Below are 26,481 nucleotides of genomic sequence, written 5' to 3'. Positions count from 1 at the left end.
CCCCCCGCCGCCAGGGGGCGCCGCCGCGCCGCCTCGCCCGTTCCTCCCGGCGCCGCCGTGTGGCCTCACTTGCCCGGCGGGTGCGCGCTGACGTCTGTTACGCGCTGACGTCACGGCAGGGCCGCCCCTGGCGCCGAGCGCGGCGGCCGCAGTCCCCGCCGCAGCGCGCTGCGAGCCGGCGGCACCGGAGCCTCCGCCGCGGGGCCGGCTGGGCCCAGTCGAGCCGAGCCGAGCCGAGCCGAGCCGAACCGAACCGAACCGAACCGGGGCGCTCCCGCCTGCCCGCCGTGCCCCGCCCCGCCCGGTACCGCGGGCCGCCGCGGCCCGCCCCGCCGCCGCCGCCGCCGCCTCCTCCTCCTCCTCAGGATGTCGGTGCCGGAGCCCGCCGGCGGCGAGGAGGTGAAGCAGGCCAAGGAGGTGGAGGACGCCGAGAAGTACTCCTTCATGGCTACCGTCACCAAGGCTCCCAAGAAGGTACCCGGTACCGGCCCGGTTCGGGGGGGGCTGGGGGCTGGCCCGGCTTTGCGAAGAGCAGCCTCACGGGGTGGTGGTGGTGGGGGATGCTGGGAAAGCGGGAACTGGTCCAGTCTGGAAGGTAACTGGGAAGAGGGGGCTATCCCCATTCAGTGGAGGGGAGAGAAATCGGTACCGGGCTCGGAGGGGGCTGGTACTGGCGCGGGGGGGGGTGGGTTTGGGCCAGGCTGGGGGCGGCTGGTACCGACCGGGGGCGGAGGTGCCCGATGGGGGATGCTGGCCCAGTTTAGGCTGGGAGGGGTACTGGGCAGGGAGGGGTCTGTACTGGGGTACGGCCCTGGCCTGGCTGGGGTGAGAGGGTGCTGCTGGGGGGGCTGGTGCCAGCGGGGCGGAGACGTGGCCCGGTTCAGGGGGCCTGGGGCCAGGCCTGGCCTGGCTCTGGGGGGGGGAAAGAGGCTGGGGAGCAGAGCAGGGGGCTTGGCTGTGGCACAGGGGTGCCTGGGGGACAGGGTGACCCCGGGCAAGGGGACAGGCAGGGGAGCGGGTCTGGGGACCGTGTGTGTCGGGACCACGGTGGGTGCTGTGTGTGTGTGGAGGTGACGGCGTTCTGCAGTGGGGACAGGGGAGGGGGACCTGGTAGGATGAGCTGGTAGCAGCGACCTGGAGATCCTGCTGGAGGTCACTCTGAAGGGCGGCAGGAAGAAATTTAGAGCGTTAAACTCTTTTTTTTTTTTTTTTTTTTTTTTTTGGGGCAAGGGGTCTGTTGGAGATGTGGGTGCGAGCACGTTTGGGCTTGGGGAAGAGGCTGCCGGAGCAGCCCCCCGGTGCTGAGCTCTCCTGAGTCACCTCTTTACCCTTTCATCCTTGAAGGCCTTCTCACAGGAGCTCCTGAGATCTCCCGGTGCCTCTCCCCACGGTGCAGGCTCTGCTTGCATCGCCCTTACGGGGTGTACGGATGGCACCGCGGGTGGGCAAGCGCTGGCCATGCCACCATGGCAGGGTGCCGGACCACCTCGGGTGACTGGCTTTTAGATGGGTGAGTGCCTGGAGACCTGTGCTTGGTGCGGACCTGCCGGGCTCAGTCACGTGCCGCTGGAGTCCCAGTCCTGCCAGCGAGGTGGGTTGATGCTCCGAGAACCGCACGGAGCCACGCAGCTGCGGCTGGAGGTCCCCGCTGTGCTGAACATCACGTTCCCCCTGGGGCTGCAGCCGCCTGCCTCCGTGCTGGGAGCGAAGGCAGAGCCGTCGCAGTGAATATGGATGTTTCCCTTCTCTGGGGGAGCGTTTCTCTTGCCTCTCTGGCCAGTGGTTGGGGTTAGGGGAGCGTCCGACCCTCGTGGAGGGGCTGCCGTCAGGCGGCTGCGTTCGAGGCATCTCTCCTTGCCCAGGCTCACGGCTGCTGGCGGGGAGCGGGGGTCTGGAGGCTCTCCCTGCTCCCTGCCCCTGTTTATGTGGGCTGTGGACATAGCCTGGAGGAAGGAGCAGAGGAATGCGGAGCTGGGATCTGCCTCTTCCAGCGCAGCACAGCTCAAACTCGGGGATTGTTTTTATCTTTTCATTACTGTTGTCTTTCTCCAAGCTGGGGAGCTAGCAGGAGGGGAGAGCAAACTACTAATCCCGAAGTATCCTGTGGGGCCAAAACATGCCCAAAAGAGATGCGATGTGTGTGGAGAGGGGGAATCGATCCAGCATCCTCAGAGGCAAAGTTTGCTCATGTCTCGGGGGGCGGTACGGGCGGTTGTATCGCCTTGAATTTGCTGCTGTACACCCGGGCTTGCCGCACAGCGTGAGGAGCCACAGTCAGACTCGGCGGCTGCTGCAGCCTTTGCTTGGCTGGGTGATGATAGTGAAGGTGCCCAGAGCGACGCGCGACATTTGAGGCTGATAACATCAGCAGCCAGCGAGATCTTGGGGAGCGCGCGATGCGGCTGAGGTCAGGGAACAAAACGCTTCGGGCCACTGTTTTCCTCGCCTGGCTAGTTACTGCGAATAGCGCTGGGTAATAGCGGAGGCGTTGGCAGAGGGATAAAAGGACGAGGGAGGGGAGAATTGCCCTCCTGAGATAAGATGCTGAGTGCCCCCGGCCCCGATGCCTTGGAAGCAGGATCGCAATTAAACCATTAAAACGCCAGACTCGTCTCGGTGCGAGTCGAGGTGACTTTTGTGCTCGCTGCCCCCGGAGCTTTCCGTGTGGTCAGAGGCGAAGCCGGTTGAGAGAGGTGATTTACCAGCATCGAGGCAGGGGCAGTCGCGGCGTCCTGCTCAAGCAGCTCCCTCCCTGGGTTCTGAGGCTCCTCTGATGCGTTTGGAGATGGGGAGGGTGGGAACGTGGCCAAGCTTAGTGCAGGCTCCGTCTCCTCCGTGTGACCTGCCGCTGAATGGCTTTTCACAGAGGAGCCTTCACTGGTGCTGGCGCTTGGGGAAGGTGCCAGTGTGCAGCGGAAGAGCCGGCGTGAGCCCGCCGGCGTCCCGTGCCCAGCTCGGACCTGGCGGAGCGTTTTGGATGTAGCTGAGGGCACCCCCAGGGGTGCTGAGAAGAAGCCGGCGTCCTCCTTGCCGTTGGCAGGCTGTGCCGGAGGCACCCGGAGCGAGCCCGAGCTGCGCAGCGGCCTGGGGGATCGCTGACGTCTTTGGTTCCTCTCTTGTCTGTGACTTGTTTAAGGTGAAAAAGTGAAACAGCAGGAGGTAAGAGATTAAGAGATTAAATATGATCAAGTCTGGATTTAAGTAGGAGCCGGCACAGTCGGGGTGAATGGAGCTGTAGCCTTTTTGCAGAAATGGGGCGGTTTTCCCCCAAGAGCTGGGGTTGCCTGGCTCTGCCAAAGCTCCTTTTTTGCTGCAGTTGATGGGGAATTGGGCTGTCAGCGAAAGAACGCCAGCTTCGGTTCAGAGCGAGGCGGTTCTTCGGCGGGGAGTGGTTTCGAGGCAGAGGTGAGCGATGCTGAGCTTTCTGCTTTCTCCAGTGTGTGCCTTGGTGTTGCTGGGGGGGGGGTTGGAAACACTGAGGCTTGTGGCTTGCCCGGGTCAAGTGAATCCGGGTGTGGGGATGATGGGAGAGCTCAAGGGCACAGGTGGTGCTTTTCCAGATCCGCCGCTGCGGCTGGGCGGCTGCTCCGGTGCCTCCTTGGGGACCGCGGGCGCCCTGGGCAGCAGCGGCTTTCCGGATCCGCGCCAGCCGGGCGGCAGAGCCTTCCACTCCCGCCCGAGCCGAGCTGCGGGTGCCCTCGAGCGGGAAGGACGCGGCGTCGGGCTTGCGGCAAAGCGAGGGGGGCGGGGGGGGCTTGGCAAGGGCTGTCCCCGTCTGTCGCTTCACCCGATCCGTCCTTGTCGCCTCCGCTGGGCTCCTTCACACCTGGGTGCCGACGGACGGACGGACGGACGGACGTTCCGCAGACAGATCTGCTTACTCATGCAGCACGCCCGGGGCGTGAAATGGGCTGAAGCCTCGAATTTGCTGGCGGGGAAGCGAGCTGCGCGCCACCTCCGTGCCCCGAGGAGCCGGCGGAGCCCGCGGCCGGTGCCTTTCGGCTGGTGCTGCGCCCCTGCGGATGGCGGCACCGGAGAAATCCCGCGGAGGCCGCGCGGCGGGGAATGCTAATGCACAGCGCTGCAGCGTTGCAGCGGCGGCCAGCCGGGAGCTGCGTGCTGGCTGGCACGGGGGTGGCAGGAGGTGGGAGCAGGGGAAGGCTGGCGAGAGGGGGCTGGAGCCCTTGGGGGGCTGCTGTTCCCCTGGGGGGGGGGGGGGGCGGGGGGGCTGGACGCCTTCTCCAGAGCATCGTTTCTGCTGCTGCTCGTTGCAGTTGCCTGCAGAGCCGCTCTCCCGCTGCCCGAGCGGCGTCTGACCTTGCTGCAGTCTGCTGCTGCCCTGCCCTGCACGCAGCCCCTTCTCAGAGCTGGGTTTTCGGCCTCGATTTTTCTCAGTCCCGACTCGTCTCGGGTCCCTGCAGCTCTGCCAGGCCGGGTGCTAATAAACCACCTTCCCCTTCGGTCTGTCAGGGGGGTGAGACTGTCCTTGTTTGTGCCGACAGAGCTCCTGGAGTCGCTCGTTTTTCCTCTTTCTGTTCATAAATCCTCTGCCTTTTCGTGCTTGTCCAGGGCAGTGGCCACCACCTCCTCTGCTGGGTGTGAAGCCAGACGCCGTACACTCGCCTGCCTTTGCTTCCTTGCCCAAATCCTCTGTTCTTTTGCTTTCTCGCTCTCCTCTCGCTGCAGTTTTTCCTTCTCGTAATGAGCTGCCTGGGCTGGGGTGAGCTGAACAGCTCATCCTGCTCTGTACGGACCGCCTGGGATGGCTCTGGCCTGCCTTGGGTGTGGGAAGACCCTAATAAGTGAACACGGTGCTGTGGTTAGATGGTCGCAGGCTGAGCTGGTCGTACCCTGACCTGTGGGGAGAGCAAACCACGAGGGTGTTTTGAAGGGAGATGATTTACTGGGGGCTGGGAGCAGACAGGTCACTGGTGGTGCTGTGTTAAATGACAAAATGGGCATTATTTCTGTTGAAAGTTGCTCTTGGATCCGTCTCATCACTTTGGCTTTTTGGAGGGTCTCATTGCTCTCCAGAGGGGAGGCTTGTCCTTGTGACCCAGCACTGCTGCAAGGCCAGAAGATGCTTAATTAAGTTATTGAACTGGAGAGCAGGAAGAAAAGAGATTTTTTGGGGTCTGACGGACACAAGCCATCCTCAGAACAATGTGCCAGGGTGCGTGGCTTTTGCTTCTCCCTTCTCCTCCGGCAGTCCTGCGAGGTAGGCTGGCTTTCCACTCTGATGCCTGGCCTTTGGAGGTGGGAAAGGCGTTGGGTGTTGATTCTCCCCAGTCTTCAGAAGCGTGTTCTGTCATCTTTCTTGATGGTGCGGGTGTGGGGAGCTGCCGCCCCTCTGGGCAGCGCTGGTTCTCCTGCGAGCCCCGCTGTGCTCGGTGGGAGCCTCCTTCCCACGTGAGCAGCCGGGGCTGGAGCGCGGGGAGCCCGCCGGCGGCAGAACCGCCGTGTTTTCTTTAGGCCTTTCCCAAAACGCGAGATGATCTTCTGCTGGGGACCAGCCTACCACAATACTTGCTTTGGGACCTGAACAATTTTTCACCGTGTTTTCCAGCCTGTGCAAACGTTGGAGCCTGTTTCTGTGCTAGAGGTTGAGACTGGGATTTCTTTTTTTTTTTTTGCTCTGGAAACCAGCTCTTCAAGGTCAGGTTGGACTTGGTCCTTTCGGCTAACCGAGTGGCTCGATGCGGGGCTTTGTGGATGAGGATCCTGCCCGTGTTGTTCCTCCGAGGAGTCGGCGAGTGCCTCGTCCCGGGTGTTTGAGCAGGGGGAGGTGTGGGACGCAGCTGAAGAGGTTTCCTCGTGCCTGGCCGTGTCTTTTACCATCAGGAGTTTCCTGCGGGCGACGTTCGCGTTTGCAGAGGGCTTGTTGCGTTTCCTGCTGAGCCCTTTGATCAAGGCTGCTTATCTGGGGACTCTGACTCACCTCCACTCAGCAGATGGTGGTGACGTTTGAGGTGACTGTCCCAGGGCCTGCCGCTGGAGCCGTGGGTGCAGAGGACCTTGCGCTAACGCTTCTGCGGAGCGTGACCCACCTCTTTCTCAATGGGACCGTGGGTTGGAGCAACGCGGGGCTGGGAGCTGCTGTGGGAGGGTCGGGGAGTCCCACCAAGGAGGAACACCTTGGTGCCATCTCAGCAGGGTATGCTGGAGCCCCTTGGCAAAGCCCTGGGGACTTGGCCACTCTCGGCAGTGCCTGAACCTGTCCTGCACCGTAACCCTCTCACTTTGGGCTAAGCGTCGTCTCAGCACCCTTCCCCAGCGTGGTTAACCCTCGGCAGGGCACGGCGCGGCGCGGGGGACGGGCGCTCTGGGACATCTTGGTTGATGGTCCAAGGAGAAAGCTGCCACTTGGGGTGTGGTGGTTTTTTTTTGAGCAGGGGGTCTCGCCCCGTGGGCTCCCGGCCTCTGAGAAAGCGGGATGCGGAAGCCGGGGCTATTCTTGCCTTTAGGAGGCCGCACCGCTTGCCCTGTCGCATTGGGCTGCTCGAACTGTGAATTTTAATTACACTTTGGGATCAATACGGTGGCCTTGGTAACGAGCTTATTGCTGCTGCAGAATCTGTTTACTTCAGGTTGGTGACAGCCAAAGAACTTAGGTGGCCGAGGACATGATGTTCCAGCTCGTCAAAGGGGCTGCTTTGTAATTCGGGTAAGGCTTCCGCGGCCCCCGGAGGTGGGTACGGCTTCCCCTTGGCTGCCTCCGGCTGACCTGGGGTTCGCTGGCAGGGACCCCTTCGTGCCTGGCAGAGGAGAAGCCACCTTGACTCAGGAGCTGTGATTTGGGTGGGGGCTGTGGGAGCCTGGGTTGTCTACAAGGTGTGGGTGTCGGGAATAGCTCCTTCGAGCCTTCGGAGGGGAGAGAGAAGGTAGGCAGCGTGGAAAGGAGGTTCCTCGGGGCTTTGCCTTGCTGGAATTCATGTGTTGGTTTCCTCCTTCCAGATGGCCTGGGGTGAGGTTCAACCTGTGGCTGCTGTTTTGTGTCTCTCCTCCTCGTGCCTCCCCACAGGGAGCCCTCAGTATCACACGTTCTTGCACCGTGGGGAGATGCTTGCATCCAACCTGGGCATGTTTTGGAGTGAGAACATGAGGCCGAGCCCTGTTGACCTTGGAGCCATCAGCCTCTTGCAGGCAGCGCAGCCTGCACCTCCCTATGTTAACCAACCCCTTCTCCAAATGTTCTCCGAGCTCGCCATCCCCGCAAGGATGTCGCTTCTGATCCCTCCTGCTCCACTGAAAAGGAAGGGGCTTAATTGAATCCATGCTGTTTGCAGGAAAGCGTTGGCTTTGCTCCGACGTGAGGAGTTGGTGTCCGGGAGGGTGATGTTTGTCCATCCTGGTAGTGATCCCTCCGAGTCCCGAGCAGTGAAAGCCTAAGCTGAAGCCTGGGGTTTCTCTCCTGCTTTGCCTCTAACCAGCTGCATCAAAATCAAAATATTTTCCAGGGCTGAAAATAGAGTGTGGTGGTAAATGAGAAATGGGCAGCTCTAGGTGCTGCGTTTGTGGAAATACCGCTGTGAGGGGTTTGTGGGGGATCAGCCAGGGCTGGAAACGTGGGGAGGATTTATTTCCAATTTTCTGATTGCACAGCTGTATGCTGGGATGTATTGCGAACGGGCTGCTCCTGGTTTGATGCTGATCCTGCCGGGCATTTTCCCTTAGAGCTGTAGCATAGGGATGGAGGGTCTTCTACGCGTAGCTGGGAGTATCTGGAGCCTTGCCTGGGTGGTGTGTGCTGTATCAGTCTCTTGAAAGGCCAAAAGAGGTCTTGAAATGCTGTGATTCTGCAAGCCAGTTTTGGGGGAGGAAAGAAGGCAGGTGAGGGCACCCGGGGTGCCGGCTGGACTCCCCCAAAACCACAGTATTGCGGAAGAGAGGTTTGGGGTTTTCCATTTGTTTTTTTTTGTGGCTAACCCTTGCTTCGGAGCGGTCTGGTGGAGCCGAACGAGCCCTCTGACAGCACTTCCAAGTGTTCCCTTGGTCTTGTGCAGCTGTGGTTGTAGAGGACTTTTCGAATTAATTTAAAAATCGATACGAACTGAAGATGGGTCCCCATCAGCTGTGACACGTGTGTCCCCGTGGGCTCCCAGCTCCGAAGCCGCCAGCCGGCTGGCCCGTTGGAGGCCGTTAGCCCTCGGTTTGCCCCACGAGCCGCTGCAAATGACTGAACCCACGGTCCTGTCTGTGCGATGCTTCCAGCCAGGTAACTCCAGGGAATACCCACCACCCTGTTGCCCAACCGCTCGGCGTGCCCCAGGGGCACGGCTGGGGGGAGCCCCGCAGGGGAATCCAGGGGTGAGAAGGCTGGGGTGGCTTTTTGGGCTGCGGGGAGCGCTGGCTGCCCGCCCGGAGAGCTGTGCCGGCTCCGCGGGGTTACCCTGCGAAACTGCCCTGCAGGATCCCAGGTACGGGACTTTGGCAGTTCCTGCTGGGAAGGAGGTAGCCCTCTGCCTTAAAGCCGGGAGCAAGCCTTTGCCTTGATTCCTGGAGTCCAAGGACTGATGCCTTATCTGCTGGTGGGGAGCTTTCCCTCTGCTCTTGCTGGAGGCAGTGCACCTTTGGCCTCGGGGTGTTTATAAGGCAGGAGTTATTCCCAGTTACTATTTAACAACTGGGCACTCAAAATCACATTTATTTTATTTAATCCCACCTTCTGTTTATTTTTCCTTCAGCATTTACAGTGATTCCCATGATGACTGAAATCTCGTGGTGGTTTCCAGCCTATTAACCTTTGGAACGGGCCCATTTCTTTCCTGGTGTTTCTTCTTCTCTGCCAAGCTTTGGGATTCATGGGAAAGTTCTCAATTCTCCCCTTGTACTCAGGGAGACTTGTTTGGTTTGGTTTTTTCCCCCAGTGCTTTACCCAACCAGCCCTTCTCTGCCAGTGAAGTATGGTATCAGGGCTTGGCCGGTTTACCTTGCCAGGACCTCAGTGGCCTTTATTTCCTTGTTGGGAACGGCGAAAGGTTTCCGGGCAGAGATCTGGCTGTGGTTCCTGCTCAGGGAGTCATCGGGGTGAGTGTCAGGCAGGTCTCTGCCTCTCTGGGGAGAAAAACCTGCCCCGTGAACCCTCTGAGAGCTCGAGGTACCGATCCAAGCGGCACAGAGATCAGCGCCGGTCGTGCTGCGATCCACAAAGCAGAGCAGCCCCCTCGGGCAGCTCTTCCCAGCTGCGTTGTCCAAACTTGGAGGTTTCTCCTAAAGGTTTGGGTTAGGGGAGCTATCAGGAGAAAAGTCCTCCTGTTGCAAAGGCCACACCCGGAGCAGAAGCAGGTCCTGTTCCTCCGTGTAACCTCTCTAGCTGGGGTTGTGCCACTTCGAGCTCTCCCCAGGGCCCTTGGTGCTCTCTCGGTGGAGGATCAGAAGATGCCTGCTGAGCGCCCAGCTGCTGACCCGCTCCTCCAGCATCCCCGCAGCACAGTGGGGCTGAAGCCATGGGCATGGCTAATGCAATCCCCCCCCCCCCCCCGCCACCTACGCTCAGCCTCGCGCTCTGGATGCGGCATCTTTTGCTGCTGAGCTGGTTTGAATCGGAAATCTGGTTGTCCTGTGAGCTTGGCCGCAGCCTCGTCTGAATTCCTGCAGCTGCTTGTCGTCGAGGTGTGTGCTGGCTCGCTTGGCCAGAGCTTGGAGGTGGTAAAATGGGGTGGTTTATGAACCACGTAGCCAAATCCACCTCGAAAACCTCCCCTTGCTGGTGGTTTGGGGGTGAGGACAGTGAGTGGTCAGGGTGGGAGCTTTACTGATCCTGATGCTCCCCATCCCTCCGCTCCAAGTACCTGATTTTTCCTTTCCTTCAGTTCTTATGGGATGCTGTGGTCCAGAAAGACCCCTGCAGGGCTGGGTAACCTCCCAGGAGAGGAACCTTAAAACCACCCGCGTCTCCCTTGCTGATTCCCAGCCCAAAAATACCCGTGTCCTGTCGGGCAGGAGCTGTGTCCCGCTGCGTGCCCGAGGGCTGGAGGCTGCGGCAGGTTCCCTGCCCTGTGTCTAGACGCTGCCCTGTGGGAACGGGGGCTTGGCTCTGCCAGCCGGGAGGCAGAGCAGAGGGGCTCTGAGGGCAGCGGCGGCCAAGTCCCCTAAACAAACCGAGCGCCCTGGCACGGCCGCGCTCGCCGATTTCCCCCGGCCGCAGCGGGACTGCTGCCAGCCCCGGGGCCAGCGCAGGGGAGAGGCGCTGGGAACCTGCGGCAAGTGGGCTTGGGGTGGCTTCAGCCCCTCGTCCCAAAGCGGGCAAAGGTGGCAGGAGGCTGTGGGTGGCTTCAGGGAGGGCTCTTTTCTCCTGGTCAGGACGTGTGGGGTCCCCTCCGGGACCCTGGTGGTTGCAGGAGCAGAGCCTAGAAGGGGGATTCTCTTCTGGTTCCCGCTCCAGGGAGGTGGCGCAAGCAAACCTGCTGCTGGGCTCTTCTTTCTTGACCTAGAGTAGGAAAAAAAAGCCTCATGCTGGTTGTTTTATTTTATTTTTTTTTTTTCTTCCGCTGGTGCGTGGCTGAAGAGGCCTCAGCCCCTGGGGTGCCTCTCCCCTCCCTCGCTGACCGAACGTGACGCCTCGCTTCTGCAAATAAGTGGATTAAAACAACTCGTCCTTTAGAGACGCCCGAACTCCTCGGTGTGGCGGGACCCAGCTCCTCGTGAGAGACCAGACCGCGGCGGGGGAGCGGTCTTTCTGCGGAGAAGGAACCCTCGGCGTCTGAAGGGGTCCGTCCCCCGGGTCTGCCGAGCTCAGCCCTGGTGCAAGCTGCTGATCACGTCCCGTGTGCGCGCGGGGCTGGTGAGGAGGACGAGCGCCGATTTGAGCTGTAAAGCGTTTCCCGTCTGGCTGAATTTCCAGAAATGACAAAGAAACGATGAACGTAAAAAAGACAGGGCACGGCAGGGCTGCCTTAGCAGCGTGGGCAACCGGCAGTGCCTTCCCAGCCTCTGCCAGAGAGTTTTTGTTCGGGAGAGGAGATTAAGGGGAACTGGCTGCCCTGAATAGTCCTGATCTGTGCCGCTGGCTTTCTGCAGTCAAAGGAAAGGTCCCAGGACCTTGGATCCTTCCGGGCTTGCTCCTGGGAGGGCAGAAGTGGGTTACAGAGACTTTTTTTTTTTTTTTCTTTCTTTCCAGGCAGTTGTGTTGCCGCAAGAACGTGCTCTGCTCCGATTTTGCTGTTTCCCCCTCGGTGGCTGCGCTGTTTTGTCACGTCCGTGGGATGTGGTGGAGGAGACTTAAGAGGCTGGAGGGTTTTAGGTGGTTTGCTGCTTCCTTCTTATCTTGGGGGATGTGCAGAGCCTGCTCTTGTACCCCCTGTTACTCCAGGAGACAGAAGTGGCTGTAAGGGCACTTTTTTTTTTCACACTGCTGTGGAGGTGTTGTCGCTCACGTTGTCCCTAATGAAAAATAATAATAGTTAAAAAAAAAAAGAGGTTGCTAAGGCAAACCTGGTGGGGGTAAGATGGGAGCCTGGAGCCACTCCCTGGCGTGTGTCCTTTCCCCCGTGGAGCCTGCACCTCGGTGAACCGGGTCAGCGTGCGGCCCTGGGGCTGGCTGCGGCTGGGAGCTGGTCGATGCTTTCCAAATCCTCCTCCTCCTCCTCCTCCTGCAGCCTGCTCCACCGCTGTCCCCCAAGGCGGCACGGCGTGCAACTGGGGGTGTGTAGCATGGCGAAGGAGCTCGAGCATCCTCTCTGGAGCCGTTCTGTGGATGGGTGGAGTTTTAAAACGGAAAGTGGAGTTGTCTGGTGTGAGAGGGACATCCCTGGCTCGTCTGTGCCCAAGGTCAATCCAGCTGGATTTACCAAGTCCTCTGCAGCTCAGAGGCGGGTGGGGGGGGGAACTTCTCTTACTCGTTAAGCTCAAAAAGCTGCTCTGTAGCCTGACTGCTGGGGAAAAATGCAGGATAAACCATTGAGGATGGCACACCCAGCAGTCACGAGCTACTGGTTGGTTTAGATGGTGGCAGTCGAGATCTGGAATCTCTTTGCCCTTCCTGTGTTGCAATAATTAAACAAACGAGGCTGGACGTGCTGGGGGCACGTGTGCTGCTGAGTTTGGTACTGCCCGGCCGGCGTGCCCACGGAGGGGCAGGTGCCTTCTAACGTGGGGAGAAGGTCGTCGAAGCTGGTGGTTGAGCTTCACGGTGGTTTTGGGGTGCGCTGGGCAGCGCAGCCAACCAAGACGTTTGCCTTGGGAGGGCCCGGGGGTCCCTGGCACCTCCTGTCAGCAAGGACAGTGTTCCTGCCCCTCCTGCCCGGCCGGACCCAGCGCCCGGAGGGGTGGTTTGAGCTGAAAGCGAGCGGCTGTTGTTGGGAAGAGTCAGAGCCGCGTGGGAACGGGCACGGTCGTGCCAGGTTTCGCAAGGGGAGAAAATGTACTTCTGGCTTGGCAGGTGTGACTGGGAGCGGGCAGCGCTGCTTTGCGAAAACTTGGCAGGAGGTGGCGGATCGCGGTGTTTTCCTCCCCCAAAAAAACCCCCGCTGAGCAAGGAGCTGCTCCCTTGGCTCAGGGCTCCGTTAGGACCCCAGCCCCGGCTCCTCCTGTAAGGGGGCGGCGACGCTGGAAACCACGCCGGCTGTTTCTGTGCCGAGAAATCCGGTGCTGTGTTGGTTTTGCCTCTTCGGTCGCGAATTGCCGGGATGAAAAAATATTTTGCCTTGCTCTTGAAGCCCCTTGCGCTCCACCCAGTTGGAAAAGCCGCTTCCGGCAGGATGAAATGGGGAGAGGACGATCGCGAATCGCATCCCGTAGCTGGATGGACCCGATCCTGGTCCCCCCTCTCGCCGCACCCAGCCTGGCTTCGGTCAGCCGCAGCCCCCGGCCGGGGGTGCCGTTCAGTCGAATTCCCATGACGAGCCAAGGGATTACGAGATTTTCTCCGTTGCCTTAATGCCGCTCGAGAGCCCGGCACGTGGAAGGGAACACGGCCGACGGTCACGCACATCGCCGGTCGGCTCGCCCGCTCCGTGGCACCCGCCGTCCGCCCTCATCTTCCTCTCAGCTGGCTGCCGGACGCCGCGCTAATTCGCCGGGCTTGGAGGGAGGGGTTTGATGTGCGAATGGTTCGTTTGATTCGGAAGCTGCTTGAAATGTTGGATGATAATTTTAGACAGGGCAGATTTTGCTAAGCTGTGGAGTTCAGATGAGCTCTGGTAAAGCCACGGCGGGGATTACTGTGGTTAATTCAGCACTTGGTTTCTTTAGCTATGATTTTTTTTTTTTAACTCCCCTTGGCTTCAAACCCGCCATTTCCAGAACTGCTGTTTCCCCTAAAAAGTGGGACCGTGCCTTGGAGCTGGCTCAGCACCCACAGCCCATCTCCCGAAGGGGGTGACGGTGTCTGGTGGATCTCAGTTGTCCTGGTGTGGGGACGGCGTGGATCTGGGAAGCGTAGCAGCCCTCCATCCCCCCTCGCTCCTTCCCATCGCATCCCAAATGAGCTTTGCTCCGGGAGACCATCCAGGCAGCACGTTTCCCTGCAGGGAGGTGCCCTGCCCTGAGGCTCCCATGTCCTGGATGGCGTAAGCCGGGACAGACGCCCACCTGCGCCCTGGGCCAGAGCTGTGAAGCCTGGCTTGTGGGTTGGTTTTTTTTTTCCCCTCCTGGATTCACCTCTTCCCTGGAAACCTTTCCCTGAGATGGAGGCAATTCCTCAGTTAACACTTTAAGCTGTTTTAATGCCAGCAGCTGTTTTATGGGGCATGTTTACACACCCTCTGGTTTGATGAGTTGCCAGAGGAAGAGGTGGGCACGAAGGAGTGGAAATCTTGCTGTTCTGAAATGGCTGATTTTTCCCCTCCCCACCCTCCCCTCTGGAAATGCCCATGAGCAATATGCCAGCACGGAGATGGCACAAGGTTTTCTCAGGCTGTCCGGGAATGATTGGCCCGAGCAACAGACCTGGAACGAATTCCAGCAATATCATTCCTTGGTTGGGAAACCGCTGTGCCTGCCAGCTCCGGCCCCGAGGACACTGCTGCTACCTGCCTGGTGTTGCTTGCTAGAAGTGCTCCAGCACCTCTTATCTCGCAGTACCAGCTCTCCCAGCGGTGCTGTAGGTTATGATGCCCTCCAGTTCCTCCCTCTGCACCCAACGACCTAAACCAGTTGCAAAACCAAACCTGCAAACTCCCGTTTAGCGTTCCCATTCCTTCCCCTAATGCAAATTCATGCAATTTGCGTCAGTATTGCACGGCATCTGCTGGGAAGTCTGGTCTGGGAAGCAGGCACCAGGCTGTCACGTATCTATCCAGTACAGAGGAGCTGGCTAAAAACCTTTTAGCAGCAGCACCCACAGAAATGCGTGGGATGCCTGCCTGGGTGTGATGATGGACTTGATCTGGTGCTAGTCTGTTCCTGGAGGGAATGCTGGAGTCACCTCCGTTGCCTCACGTCACCCCACATGTCTTCCCTTGGACCGAGCAGGGCGTTTCATGTCCCCGTTTCCCTTCCTGAGCAGAATTCCAACGCCGCTTTGGCCCATCAGCTGGGTTTCTCCAGGAACCGTGGCTCCATTTTTCAGCCCAAATAGCCATACTGGTGCTGCAGTCACCCCAGACCCAGACTATGCAGATTCCTCCTTTCTGGGATGGATCATCTCAACTGAATAGTTTCATTCTTCTCCCCTTGGAAGGCTGTTTCCCACATCAAAGCTTTCAGGATGGTTGTGGCATGGAAAACCCCTCCTTGAGGCCACTGTGGCCTGTCTCTTTCCATCGTCTTGATTTCTTCAGGACTCTTCTTGAAGGTCTCCTGGCTCTGTGGGGATGCTTTGTTAATCCCACTCCCTGGGATGACGTCTCGTCCCTGTTAAGTGGCAAAATTAAATCCTGCAGCGACCCGATCAGAGGGAAAAGGCTGCGCCGGGGGCTCTTGGTCAGGGTCTTCGACGTGGCAGCGTGCTGGGGAGGGGGGCATCAGGCTGGAGTCGCTGGCATTTTTCCTAATTCCCCTTTACTTCCATCCTCTTTCTCTTGCACAAGCTGCAATAGGGCTATTTGCTGGCTGGTCGCGCAGGATGAGTGCAGCAGCTGAGCGGTTTGGGGTTGTTTTTCCCCTCCTTTCAGCCCAACGCACTTGAATTTGATGAGGTGGTGGGTGCCGGAGCCTTGAGTTGTCTCTGGCTGAGAGAGGAAGGAGGGGTGGCTGTTTTAGGGTTTCTCTTACAATGGAAACATCTGTAATGCAGGGGAGACTGAAAGCCAATACAAAGTCAACTACTTTTTGTTGAAATGTTCTCTCTTGCTGAGTTTTTTTGGGGTTTTGGAAGGATGTGCTGTGTTTTTAACCTGCGGGATGCTCTGCTCTTGGGGAAGAGCCTGGAATGGACCAGGGATCTCGGTGTCTGCTGGGACCACCCCAGCTTTCTTAGTGCTGCACTTTGGGGCAGAAATCGGTTGAGACCGGTTGGGGTGGGACCAGAGTCTCTGCCTGCGCAGGGCTCGTGGGGCTGCGCGGTATTTGTGTGGTCGGGGTTTCTTGGAGGAGCCTCAGGGAGCCAGAGATGGGCTGAAGGGGGGGTCTGAAGCCTCACTGGGTGCTCTTTTTATCTTCAGGTGTTTAAGTATCAAATCTGCTTTAACCTTCTGGTGACAGAAGTGATCAGACAGAGGAGGGGGGTTAATTTTTGGCGTCTGTAGCCACAGATCTGTTCCTTGGCGCGTTTGGTGGCGCCCGTTTCTGTGACTAAAGCGGACTGAAGGGAAGCACGGGCCCGTATAGCTGCAAAGGTGACGTGCCGTAAGGAGCACCCGCTGATTTCGCCCTTCTCTTCCTTTGCGCTTCTCAGCAAATCCAATTTGCAGATGACATGCAGGAGTTCACCAAGTTCCCAACCAAGACGGGCCGTCGGTCGCTGTCCCGCTCCATCTCGCAGTCTTCCACCGACAGCTACAGCTCCGGTAGGTGCCAGGCTCCTTGTCCGTGTGTGATCCTCTCCCAAATCCGGCGTTGGTGCCTCTCACACAGCATGAATGTGCCGCTCACACAGCACGTCAGGATGCTCCGTGCTGCTGTGTTGTGCTCAGATGCGGTAGGGATAATTCGGGGGGGGTTCCTGGGGCTCAGGTGTTGATTACCGGTTGATAACCTGGTTAGTTCCGGGTTGTTTTAGAGAGCAAGAGTGCAAAATTCCTTCTGGACATTGGCTTTCCTTAGGAGATTTGTAGTTAGAACCGGGAATGTCTGCGTGCACGAAAGCTGCGAAGCGAAATGGAGCTGAAACCTGCCCGAAGGGTGGGAGATCCCCAGAGCCTGACCCAGGCTGACGTGCGTTCCTCTCCTGGCTTTAGCTGCCTCCTACACGGACAGCTCTGACGACGAGGTGTCCCCCCGAGAGAAACAACAAACCAACTCCAAAGGCAGCAGCAATTTCTGTGTGAAGAACATCAAGCAGGCAGAGTTTGGGCGCCGGGAGATCGAGATCGCTGAGCAAGGTGAAAGCGGAGCGTGGGGTCTGTGGGGCTTGCGGGCGGGTGCCGTGCTCTCGGGAGAGCAGGAGCTGAGCCATGGCCGTTCCCATGACTCTTGTTACAGCCTTGAGCGGCCTGTCTTAGCCCCCCCCAAAATCAGCAGATCATGTGGGGAAGAGCTAGACAGCGAGCACGGACGACGTGTGACATCCATTTTCTAACGGCAGCAGAGCTGTTGTGGGGTTTAATGTTCTCGTGGCTTTGGGTGGAAAACCTCAACGAGCAAGGAGCTTGCAACACCTTTGGAGACATGAAAACTGACAGTCCCAACCCCTTCCCCTGGGGCTTGTGGGAGGCTGAGTTACCATTTCCAGTGGGGTGATTGGGTAACTTTGCTTTCGGGCTCCTTTTAGACACATGCTGCCAGAGCCGTAGAAGGGGAAGATAATCCAGGCACATTTAGAGCAGCTCTTCTGAGATGCAGCAGCACTGTTTTCATCTTCTTTAGGTGCTTCTCCTCGATGCTATTCTGCTGCAGGGCTGGTGACTGTCCTTAGCTGCCTTCCTTGGGCGGTGCCTGTCCCAGACCTCTCTCGTTGCATGGTCAAGTGACAAATGACAGTGGTGTTTTAGTTCCATTTTGGACAGACCTGCCGGGCCCAGGGGTGAGGAGTTTTCTCCCCAGCTGTGTAACAGCTATAGCAGAAACTGTGGGGCTGGATGTAGCCTGTGAAACTCCAGGAAGTTTCTGACAGAGAGGGGCCTCTTCGGGCTAAGCCGTCGTTAAAACCCCTCTCTTCCTTTTGCAGACATGTCTGCTCTGATTTCACTCAGGAAACGAGCTCAAGGGGAGAAGCCTTTGGCTGGAGCTAAAATTGTGGGCTGTACCCACATCACAGCACAGACTGCGGTGAGTGGCTGCATGTCTGGGGTGTCTGGGGTGGAAGAGACCAGCTTTTCCCGGAGGAAAAAAGTCCCTTAAGCTTCCCAGCCTTGGGGAATTGGAGGAAGCACCTTCGCTTCTCTGGAAACGTTTTGGAAAGGATCTGCTGCCTGCCTTTCCCCAGGGGCAACGGTGGCTGGAGCCCATCTCTGATCGGTTCCTCGCTGCGCGAGGCTGGGCCGGAGCCCCGCGCCGCGCTGGCGTGCCTGTGCCCGTCCCCGCTCGGCCGGGCCGGCCGCTCACCCCGCTGTCCCGCAGGTGCTGATCGAGACGCTGTGCGCGCTGGGAGCGCAGTGCCGCTGGTCTGCCTGCAACATCTATTCCACCCAGAACGAAGTGGCGGCTGCTTTGGCAGAAGCTGGTGAGTCCGGCTGAGCCCAGGGATGCTGAGCCCTTCCAGCCCCTCCTGGCTCCGCAGCCTTGCCCCAGGCGGCTGGGTCGAGGGGTGGTTTGGACCAGATATCTTTTAGGGAGGGATAAACGGGTCTGGTCCTGTTGTGGGCTGCGATTTGATCTCTGCCTGGCCCTTTGGCCCTCCTCTGTGGCTTTCCTGAGTTGGCCCAGCAGGAGAGAGCTCTGCCAGACTCAGCAGATGCCAAGGGTGCTCCTCTTCTTCTAGGTGTTGCCGTGTTTGCCTGGAAGGGGGAGTCAGAGGATGACTTCTGGTGGTGCATTGACCGCTGTGTTAACGTAGATGGCTGGCAGGCCAACATGGTAATGAACCTTCTTCCAGCCCTTCCTCCTCCTGCGTGGAGTGGTCACTGGGTGCACCTCACCCTTCCCTCCCTGGGGCTGTTCCTGGGAGCCTTCTGGGGCTGCCTGGGCACCTGCTGGCTTTTGCAATGTCCTCTGAGCCCCCGTTAAACTGGGGGTCCTGCAGAACGGTAGCTGGCGCTGGGTTGAGGGCAACAGTGGGGGTTGCAGGAGCTGCAGAGACGATGTCCTGAGTTGGTCCAGCCCGATGGCACGGCGGCATCTCCTGCCAGAGCTGCCAACCAGCCGAGAAGCCGCAGGACCTCTTTTTCCCCCAGGGTCAGCCCTACAGGAGCTGCCCCAACTGGTCCTCTCTCGGCACAGATCCCACCCACCCCCTCCCAAAGAGAGGGGGGGGTGTGTGTCTCCACGGGGGACCTTTCCCTTGCTGAAAGCAGACGACACCTCTCACTGCCTCGATGCAGGGTCCGTGATCGCTAACGATGCGATAGCCCGTGGCAGCGGACCGTGACAGCTCCCGCAGCCTTTCCTCTCGACTGTTTGCTTTCAGGGCATGAATGTTGTGGCGTCCTTCTGATCTCAGCCTGTTTAGTTAGTGCTGCCTGTGGTCACGTTTCCAGGCTGCAGAGCAATAGCAGGGGCAGAAAACCCTGTTAGGATCCGTCAGCTCCACGCAGGGGGTAAGAAATCCTCCGTGTTTTGGAGGAGACCCCGAGTTGCTGGCAACGAGGGGAACCCAGGAGTCCTGGCCCCCAGGCCTCTGCCCCAACAGCCCTCCATCAGTGCCTGAAGATACTCTTCATCTCTTTTTTTTTTTTTTTTCTTTCCCCATCCTGTCCCCAGCAAGTGCTTTTCCCAGTGGAAGGCCTGACTGCTCCGTGTTCTTCCTTGCCTGTTCTCTAGATCTTGGATGATGGTGGGGACCTGACCCATTGGGTTTATAAGAAATACCCCAACGTATTCAAGAAGATCCGAGGGATTGTGGAGGAGAGCGTGACCGGCGTGCACAGGTAGGAAGTTTGGGAAGGCTGGTCTGGAGGTCTCTTACTGGGTTGCTGCTCTCTGCTCTGACCATCTGGAGGTCTCTTACTGGGTTGCTGCTCTCTGCTCTGACCTGCCTCTGTCCTCTTCCAGGCTGTACCAGCTCTCCAAGGCCGGGAAGCTGTGTGTCCCAGCCATGAATGTGAACGACTCTGTCACCAAGCAGAAATTTGATAACCTGTATTGCTGCCGGGAATCCATCCTGGACGGGTGAGTCCAGCCCTTCTCCCCTGTCCGCACCGTCACCCTCACACCGGTGGGTTTGGCTCGGGTTCCTCTGGAGCAGAGATCGGGCCCTTTGCTGCTTTGCCCTTGCTGTGTGCTTGCAGGCCCTGGTTTTGGGGGCGCTGCCCTGTGCCGTCTGCGGTGTGCGCTTGACTAATCCCAACACAGGTCTCTCTCTGTCCCCCAGCCTGAAGAGGACCACGGATGTGATGTTTGGAGGGAAGCAAGTGGTGGTTTGTGGTTATGGGGAGGTGAGTTTTTCGTGAAGCGGCGGTCGGTGGAGCTGTGAGTCAGCCTCCCCCCTGAGCCATCCTTCCCCTGAGCTCAGCATCCTGCTGCTTCCCTCTGCAAAGACCGCTTGCCCTTGGTACAGCAGTAGAGCAAACCTGGCGAGCGATTACCAGGGAGATCTTGCTAGGACCTGCTGGCAGGCTGGAGAACCAGCATCAGATTTCCCAGTTTGCCTGCAGATTAGCTGGGTTGCAAGTAGGACACTTGCTGGGAACACTGGCCTGAATTCTAACTACCCATGGGTGCTCCCATCTGCTGTCCCTGGACTGAGTTCAGCCTCCAGCCCGGCTGTCACCCAGCCTGTGACAGAGGAGGCAGCGGGGCAGGCTGCATCACGCTGGTGGATAATGTTCTGGCAGAGGGGAATCGTATCACGAACTTGTGAATGATTCTGCCCTGGAAGAGCGGAGAGGCGGGAGCTGACACCTTCCCTCCATCTGTGCGCTGTCTGCGTGGGTGTTTATCTTCCCGCGCTGCGAAGGGCCTGGCAGTAGCTGCAAATGCTCTTCCCGGCAGGAATATGCTCACTAATTTATTTAGACACCAGTGGAGCCCAGCTCTGCTCGACCAAGAGGCTGCGCTGGCTCTCGCCCAGGCGCTCCGGGGTGGCGTCTGATTCTCCAGCCACGAGTTGTGTTGGGAGTTGGAGTCTCCAGGGCCCGTCCTGAGTTTCATGAGGCTTCTTCAAAACACGGGAGTCCTTCCACCCTCGCTGGTTTCCCCTTTGGATGTGGGTTGGGGTCTCCGTTTGCCCTGCCTGGCTGTTTTCAGTAGACCCGAGGTCAGAACTGGGCAGTAAGCGAGGGTGGCTGTGGAGATGTTTCTTGCCCAGCAGCATCTTGCTGGTCAGAAAACAGGGCTGAGCTTTAGATTAGCCAGATATTAGTGTGGGTAAGTGGTGTGGAAAGCTGGACTTCAGCTGAATTGTGTAGTGAGGAGAGGGATAGAGTCAGAGATGCTGTTACAGGAGCTCTGCTCTCCCCCCTGCTGAGGCAGGGAGCGTGGGGTGGAGGATCTGTCCCCTGATCAGTGCAGGACGGCTCCGAAGGCCAAAGAAACCCTTTGGCTTAAAGGCAAGGGAGGGAAGCGCGTGCTCATCCAGACTGGCTTCGTTCTCTTGGATGAGAGCTCAGAATGGCTCCCGTGATGCTGGGGGCTGCTCAGGCTGCGAGCGTGTTGGTTTTGGAACGCTCCTGCCCGCTGGTGGCCGCGCTGGAGGGCTGGTGGCCTTGGAGGGGGGAGCGGGGCTTACAGCAGAAGTGCCACTCGCCAGGTACATCGCTGAGCCGCTCCTGGCGTCAGGCAGATGGCTGGGGTGAGCATCTCCCCGCCTGGGAGAGGCTCAGGCTGCTTTAGGGAAGGGCTTGTAGCCCTCGGCGCGTCCCGTGTTCGGCTTCACGCTGGCGCCTTGCCTCGGCAGGTCGGCAAGGGGTGCTGCGCTGCTCTGAAGGCCCTGGGAGCGATCGTCTACGTCACGGAGATCGACCCCATCTGCGCTCTCCAAGCTTGGTAAGATGTTCCGTGCCGCTCCTGAGCGTCTCCTCGTCTGCTCTCTGGCCTCCTTTAAACCCTGACGGAGGCTGAAACGGAGCCAGGAGGATCTGTGGCTCGTCTCGGAGGATGTGCATCGTGGGGGGGGTGTGATGGGGAAGGCCTGGGGCAGCTTTCAGGGCTGGTTCAGTGGTGCGGTACCAGGCGGTAGGCACCTGCCTCAGCTGGCTTGGGAAGGCTGCTCGAGGGTTCCTGCAGGGCTGGCCGAACGCTCCACGTGTCCCCCGGCTCCTCCAACATTTGTGAGAGCGGATTTGAAGCCGCGTCCTTTGCACAGCCCTTCCTCACGCATCTGGCGTCCTCGGGGGAGTGGAAGGACAGCCTGGCTGCTGTGGGAGCAGTTCGGAGCTGCTGCAGCAGGACAGCGCTGAGATTCCCTCCTGGCTGGAGGTGGAGAGGGAACAGGCTTCTCCTTCTCATCGTGGTTCCTCTTCCCCTTTTTTTTACCAGCATGGACGGATTTCGGGTGGTGAAGCTGAGCGAAGTGATCCGTCAGGTGGATGTCGTCATCACCTGCACAGGTAGGGATGGAGAAAGTCGTGGGTGAGCCTTGGGGCAGGCTGAGAAGGAGCAGTCATTCCCAAGTGGGTTTCCTGAGGGCTCGGGGGGGAGCTGGGGAGGGAGGACGCTTCGTTGCCGTGTGCCGCTGGTTTTGCAAGAGCGATAGCTGGCAAGAGCTTTTCCTCCTCCCTCCCAGTCTGCTATTTGGCACCGTCCTCCTCAGCCCCTGGGAGAAGGGACATCACACCCCAGGGGTATTTTGGGGTCTGCTAGAGCCTGATTAATTCCTGGGGCTACAGATCAGCACTCATCCCGTGTGTTTCCCTCTTGTCACAACCAGGAGGGCTCTTGTCCTGGTGGCAGCTGATCTGCTGTTGCTCCAAGCTGAGCTTCTCCGACTCCAGTGCAGGGAAGGAGAAGTCCGAGGGTTCGTGTTTCCACTGCCTGGGGTTCATCTGTGCCCTCTCTGCCCGCAGGAAACAAGAACGTCGTGACCAGAGAGCACCTGGATCGCATGAAGAACAGCTGCATCGTGTGCAACATGGGCCACTCCAACACCGAGATCGACGTGGTGAGTGCCGGCGGCCTCGGCGCCTGCGCCCGCCCTGCCGTCCCCCCACTTGTGACCCCAGCCTCTTCCTCCTCCTCCTCCTCCTCCTCCTCCTCTTGCAGACCAGCCTCCGGACCCCAGAGCTGACCTGGGAGCGGGTCCGCTCCCAAGTGGACCACGTCATCTGGCCGGATGGGAAGCGGGTGGTGCTGCTGGCTGAGGTGCGCTGAGAGCTGCGCCACGACGCTGCTTTGAACCTCTGTCAGGAAATCCCTGCGTGCCCAGGGCTTGTGACAGAGATTTAACCAGGTGGAAAGGTGCCAGGAGGGGGTTCAGAGCTCAAGAAAGGGTTTCTTAATTTTTTTTTTTTAACTTTTCTTGAGGCAGAGGCGGTATCATGTACCACATGCAGCCCCAGAGGTGCCATCTGGCTCCGTTCTTCTGAGCCGGGAGCCATCCCAATCAGCCAAACGCCGTCTGCTTCTGGCTTTGGCAGGGTTTCCCACGCAGCAAACCGGCTGGGTGTCTCCTCTTCCCACTTGAGCTCTCCTGGCTCTTTCCAGGGACCACAAAATCTCCCTGCCTTAAAGCTAAGGGTTAGGGTGGAAACTGAGGCGGAGTTTGAATGCCCTGGTCACGTAGGTGGCCCTTGAACCGCTGTGCTGTGGTTGCCCCTGTCCTAGGGAAGGGGGATGGGGGTGAATCCTATCTCGAGACTCAATTCTCTTTGGCCTTGGGGGCAAGTTCAGCTCTGCAGCCTCCTCCTGCTGTCTCCTAGGGCCGCCTTCTCAACCTGAGCTGCTCCACAGTTCCCACCTTTGTGCTCTCCATCACAGCCACCACGCAGGTCCGTACGCCGCAGGGCCGGGGTGCGAGGGGTGGAGGATGCTTTGGGGCCTTGCATGAACCTTGGGGGGGGGGGGGAGGGGGTGGGGAACTGTTTGGAAGAAGCTGGGAACACTCCGTTGGAGGGGTCCTTGGGATGGCACTGGTGCCAGAGATACCGTGGCCACCACCTCTTGGCCGGGATGTGGTTAATGGCGTGAACTTACTGCTTTGGTTACAGCTGGCAGAGAGCTTTTGAATGAGCCAGGCTTGATGGCAGAGCCCCTGCTGTGCTGTAAGCCGCTGCAGAGCTCCCCTAGCACCCGTTGAAGCTCACCTCAAAGCAAGGCTTTGTTTTGTCTTTGGACTCTTTGATTTCTCCAGCACAAATCCCCACCCCTGGGGTGGGTTTTGGGGATCTGGAGATCAGTGGTTAATACGCTCCCCAGCATCAGGGCTGGCTCAGCTGGGCGAGCACGGCTCGTGGCTTGCACTGTTTGTCGTGACTTTGCCTTTCCAAAGAAAACGATGATTAAATTTGGCTCCGCTCCGAGATGGGCCGGCGGTGCTGGCTGGCGCGGCTCTCGGTCGGCAGGCGATGGGAGAAACCCACTGGGCTGAAAACACGGAGGGGACTGGTGGCTGGGGACTGGTGGCTGGGGACTGGTGGCTGGGGACTGGTGGCTGGGGACTGGGACGGTGGGGGAGGACAGCCACGCTAACAGCGGGGAGTTTCCTTATCCTCACGCTCCTCGGTCCAACCCGACGGAGACCAGGGCTGTGTTTTGGACCTGGCTCTCGCCTGCGTGAACTGGCACTGGGGGGGGGAAGACGCAGTTTTTGTTTCTGCTGGAGGAGGGGCCGTGGGTTTTGGAGTGATGCTGCCAGCTTAAATCGAGCAATCCCTTCGCTGCCACATGACGCAGCAGCCGTACGGTTTAAGAGAATTAGAGCTGCTCCCCTCCCCTCTCCTCCATCCGTGTGTTCTGGTTTTCCCCAGGGTGTTAAGCCCAGATGCTGTAAACGAGCTGGGTGGCATTTCATCCCTGACCTCTCTCGTCCTCCCCCCCCCCGGTGGCGGTGGGATTATGGAGAGCCAGAGAGGGATGTACCTTCAGGTGGAAGCCTTTCCTTCGAGGCGTTTTTGGAAATGGTTGCCCCCTCTCTCAGGCTCCCAACCCCTTATCTCTGCGGCCGAGAGCTTTGTGCCGTGGTGGGTGCTCAGCGCTGCCCAGCTTGGTGGCCGTCCCTGACTGTCCCCGGGCTGTCCTCTGTGATCTCTGCAGGCTCTGGCTCTGATTGAGCTTTACAACGCTCCCGAGGGCCGTTACAAACAGGACGTGTACCTGCTGCCGAAGAAGATGGGTGAGTGAAGGGAACCCAGGCTGACTTGTCCCCCCGGGAGGCTGTGGGCCGGTGGTTTTGGATGTAAGGAGAAACTCAAACCTGGGCTGGAAGAAAGCTTCCAGAGAGAGACTTGAGTTCAGGGAAGCCATCAGAGGCAGCAACCTTAAAATACGTGCGGGTTGTTCCATTTGTTTCCCTTCATGTCCTGCAGCGTGGCAGGCATCCCTGAGGCTGCAGCCTTCCTGCAGCTCTTGGGCCTCTGGGTGCACATCCAGCCCTGCTCAGCACCAGGGCTTGGGCTCAGCTCTGCCGTCGGCGTGCGTGGCGGCGCACCCGGGATGCGTGGCGGCACACCCGGGATGCGTGGCGGCGCACCCGGGATGCGTGGCCAGACCCAGCGTGGTGCCCTTGTTGAGGAAAGGTCGCCATCAGGACAAACTTCTCCACACCGTTGCAGAGAAGCCGGCACTTCTTTATGGCAGCGCTGGGGGGCACGGGGGATGGCTCCGCCTGACGGGCTTCAAAGTTACATAAAAAAATTCAGCATTTTATATCCTTTTTCTGCAAAGTCATATTTTAACATCAGCGTGCATGTTATGCCCGCTATTAATTTTGACATTTACAATGATTGCTCCACCTTAGTAACTAACTTCATTGATATTCCTATATTAATATAATCATTGGTTATCTTACTGATCAAGATCTCTGCTATTCAAATTAGGATGGGGAGGAGGTGAGGGTCTTCACCTTAACATTCCTTAGTTTCTCTGGTTTCATCCCATAAGATAACACGCCAAGAACGCGCACTTTCACCCCCTGTACCTGTCTCCCTGCCTCCTTGTTCTGTTCTGGACAATTTCACGATTAGCTGCAGCTTTAGCTTTGACCTTCTTTGCAAGGCCTGCAGCTGTCGTTTCTGAGCAGCAGTGAGGTTTTGGGTGTTTCTTACTAGGGTGTAAACTCGTGTCATTAATACATAGCGTTAGTTATTCCTTAGAGCAATTAAGTCGTTCATTAAAAGCGATTAGTTATCAATGAAAAGTAATTATCTAGTCAAAATCCAAACTTGATTATAACACCCTGGCCCTTTCTGTGCCACGTGGTGAGCCCATATGTCATCTCCCCGGCAGCGTAGCGGGGACACGTGCACCCCCCGATCCCCTCTTTCCTCTCCCCCTGCCCAGACGAGTACGTCGCCAGCTTGCACCTGCCTTCCTTTGACGCCCACCTGACAGAACTGACGGACGATCAGGCGAAATACCTGGGACTCAACAAAAACGGGCCTTTTAAACCCAATTACTACAGGTCAGTGCCGGCCGGGGCAGGGAGCTGCCGTCTCCCCACCCAGCGGGGGCATCTCCTTGTAGTGGGGCAGCATCAGCTCCCGGGAGCTGAGTCCCCCAGCACCCGCGGCCTCACCGTCCCCTCCCTTCTCTCCTAGATACTGACGGACCATACCCATGAAGGACCAGACCACACAAGGCCACATTAGAGAGATTATTTTTAAAGATCATTTTTATTTTGGTTTACCTTTTTCTTTTTTTTTTTTTTTTTTAAAAAACCAACAACGGAACCTGTTTTTACATTTATCTGTGTGATTTTTAAGGTCACTTTTCTTTCTTTTCCTCTCCGTTTCACCCTTTTACGTGATCACATCTCTGTCTGATCTTGGCAGACAACCTGGGATTCGCTTCTTGCTTTCATGTGGCTGAAGCCGCTGGTGGCTCCCAGCCCTGGCTCCCGGAGAGGGTTTCCCTTTCCCGATGTGCCAAGGGCAGCTCATTCCTGCAGCGATGTGGTTGGTTTGTTCTTTTTTTCACCTTTCCAGCCCGTGTCAGTCTCGGCCGGGATCCCTGCAGATACGGAGATGCCCTTCTACCTTATCTGACGTTTCTTTCTTTGTGTGGATGATCTGCAACTTCTAAATTGCCTTAAAGAGCCCAGTTTTAGCTGCTAGATCAATGCTCCTAGCGCTGCTTGGGAGCAGAGTGGCGCCTGCTGGCCACCTCGCGAATAGGTGACTGTCCCCAAGCCTGGCCAACGTCCCTGCGCCGAGGTGGCCCAGGTTTGGTGGCTGCTGGCCCAGGTTTGGTGGC

At 58.6% G+C, this 26,481-nt stretch overlaps 1 protein-coding gene across 1 annotated transcript; it reads left to right on the top strand.

Moving 5' to 3' along the window:
* Positions 1-366: 366 nt before the first annotated feature.
* Positions 367-25,941, top strand: AHCYL1 (adenosylhomocysteinase like 1). Its single transcript, XM_086476679.1, has 17 exons — positions 367-474; positions 15,776-15,887; positions 16,278-16,421; positions 17,207-17,307; positions 17,599-17,701; positions 17,960-18,054; positions 18,958-19,064; positions 19,189-19,305; positions 19,508-19,571; positions 21,032-21,120; positions 21,613-21,683; positions 22,140-22,234; positions 22,336-22,434; positions 22,992-23,060; positions 24,325-24,403; positions 25,570-25,690; positions 25,827-25,941. The coding sequence occupies exons 1-17, from the start codon at positions 367-369 to the stop codon at positions 25,831-25,833; spliced, it is 1,581 nt and encodes a 526-aa protein (XP_086332805.1). The 3' UTR covers positions 25,834-25,941.
* Positions 25,942-26,481: the final 540 nt, after the last annotated feature.

Source organism: Leptosomus discolor, chromosome 21 (genome assembly GCF_034619465.1).
Source record: "Leptosomus discolor isolate bLepDis1 chromosome 21, bLepDis1.hap2, whole genome shotgun sequence".
NCBI classification, from domain to species: domain Eukaryota; kingdom Metazoa; phylum Chordata; class Aves; order Leptosomiformes; family Leptosomidae; genus Leptosomus; species Leptosomus discolor.
Note: the sequence above shows the minus strand (reverse complement) of the source record. Positions and strands in the feature narration are given on the sequence as shown.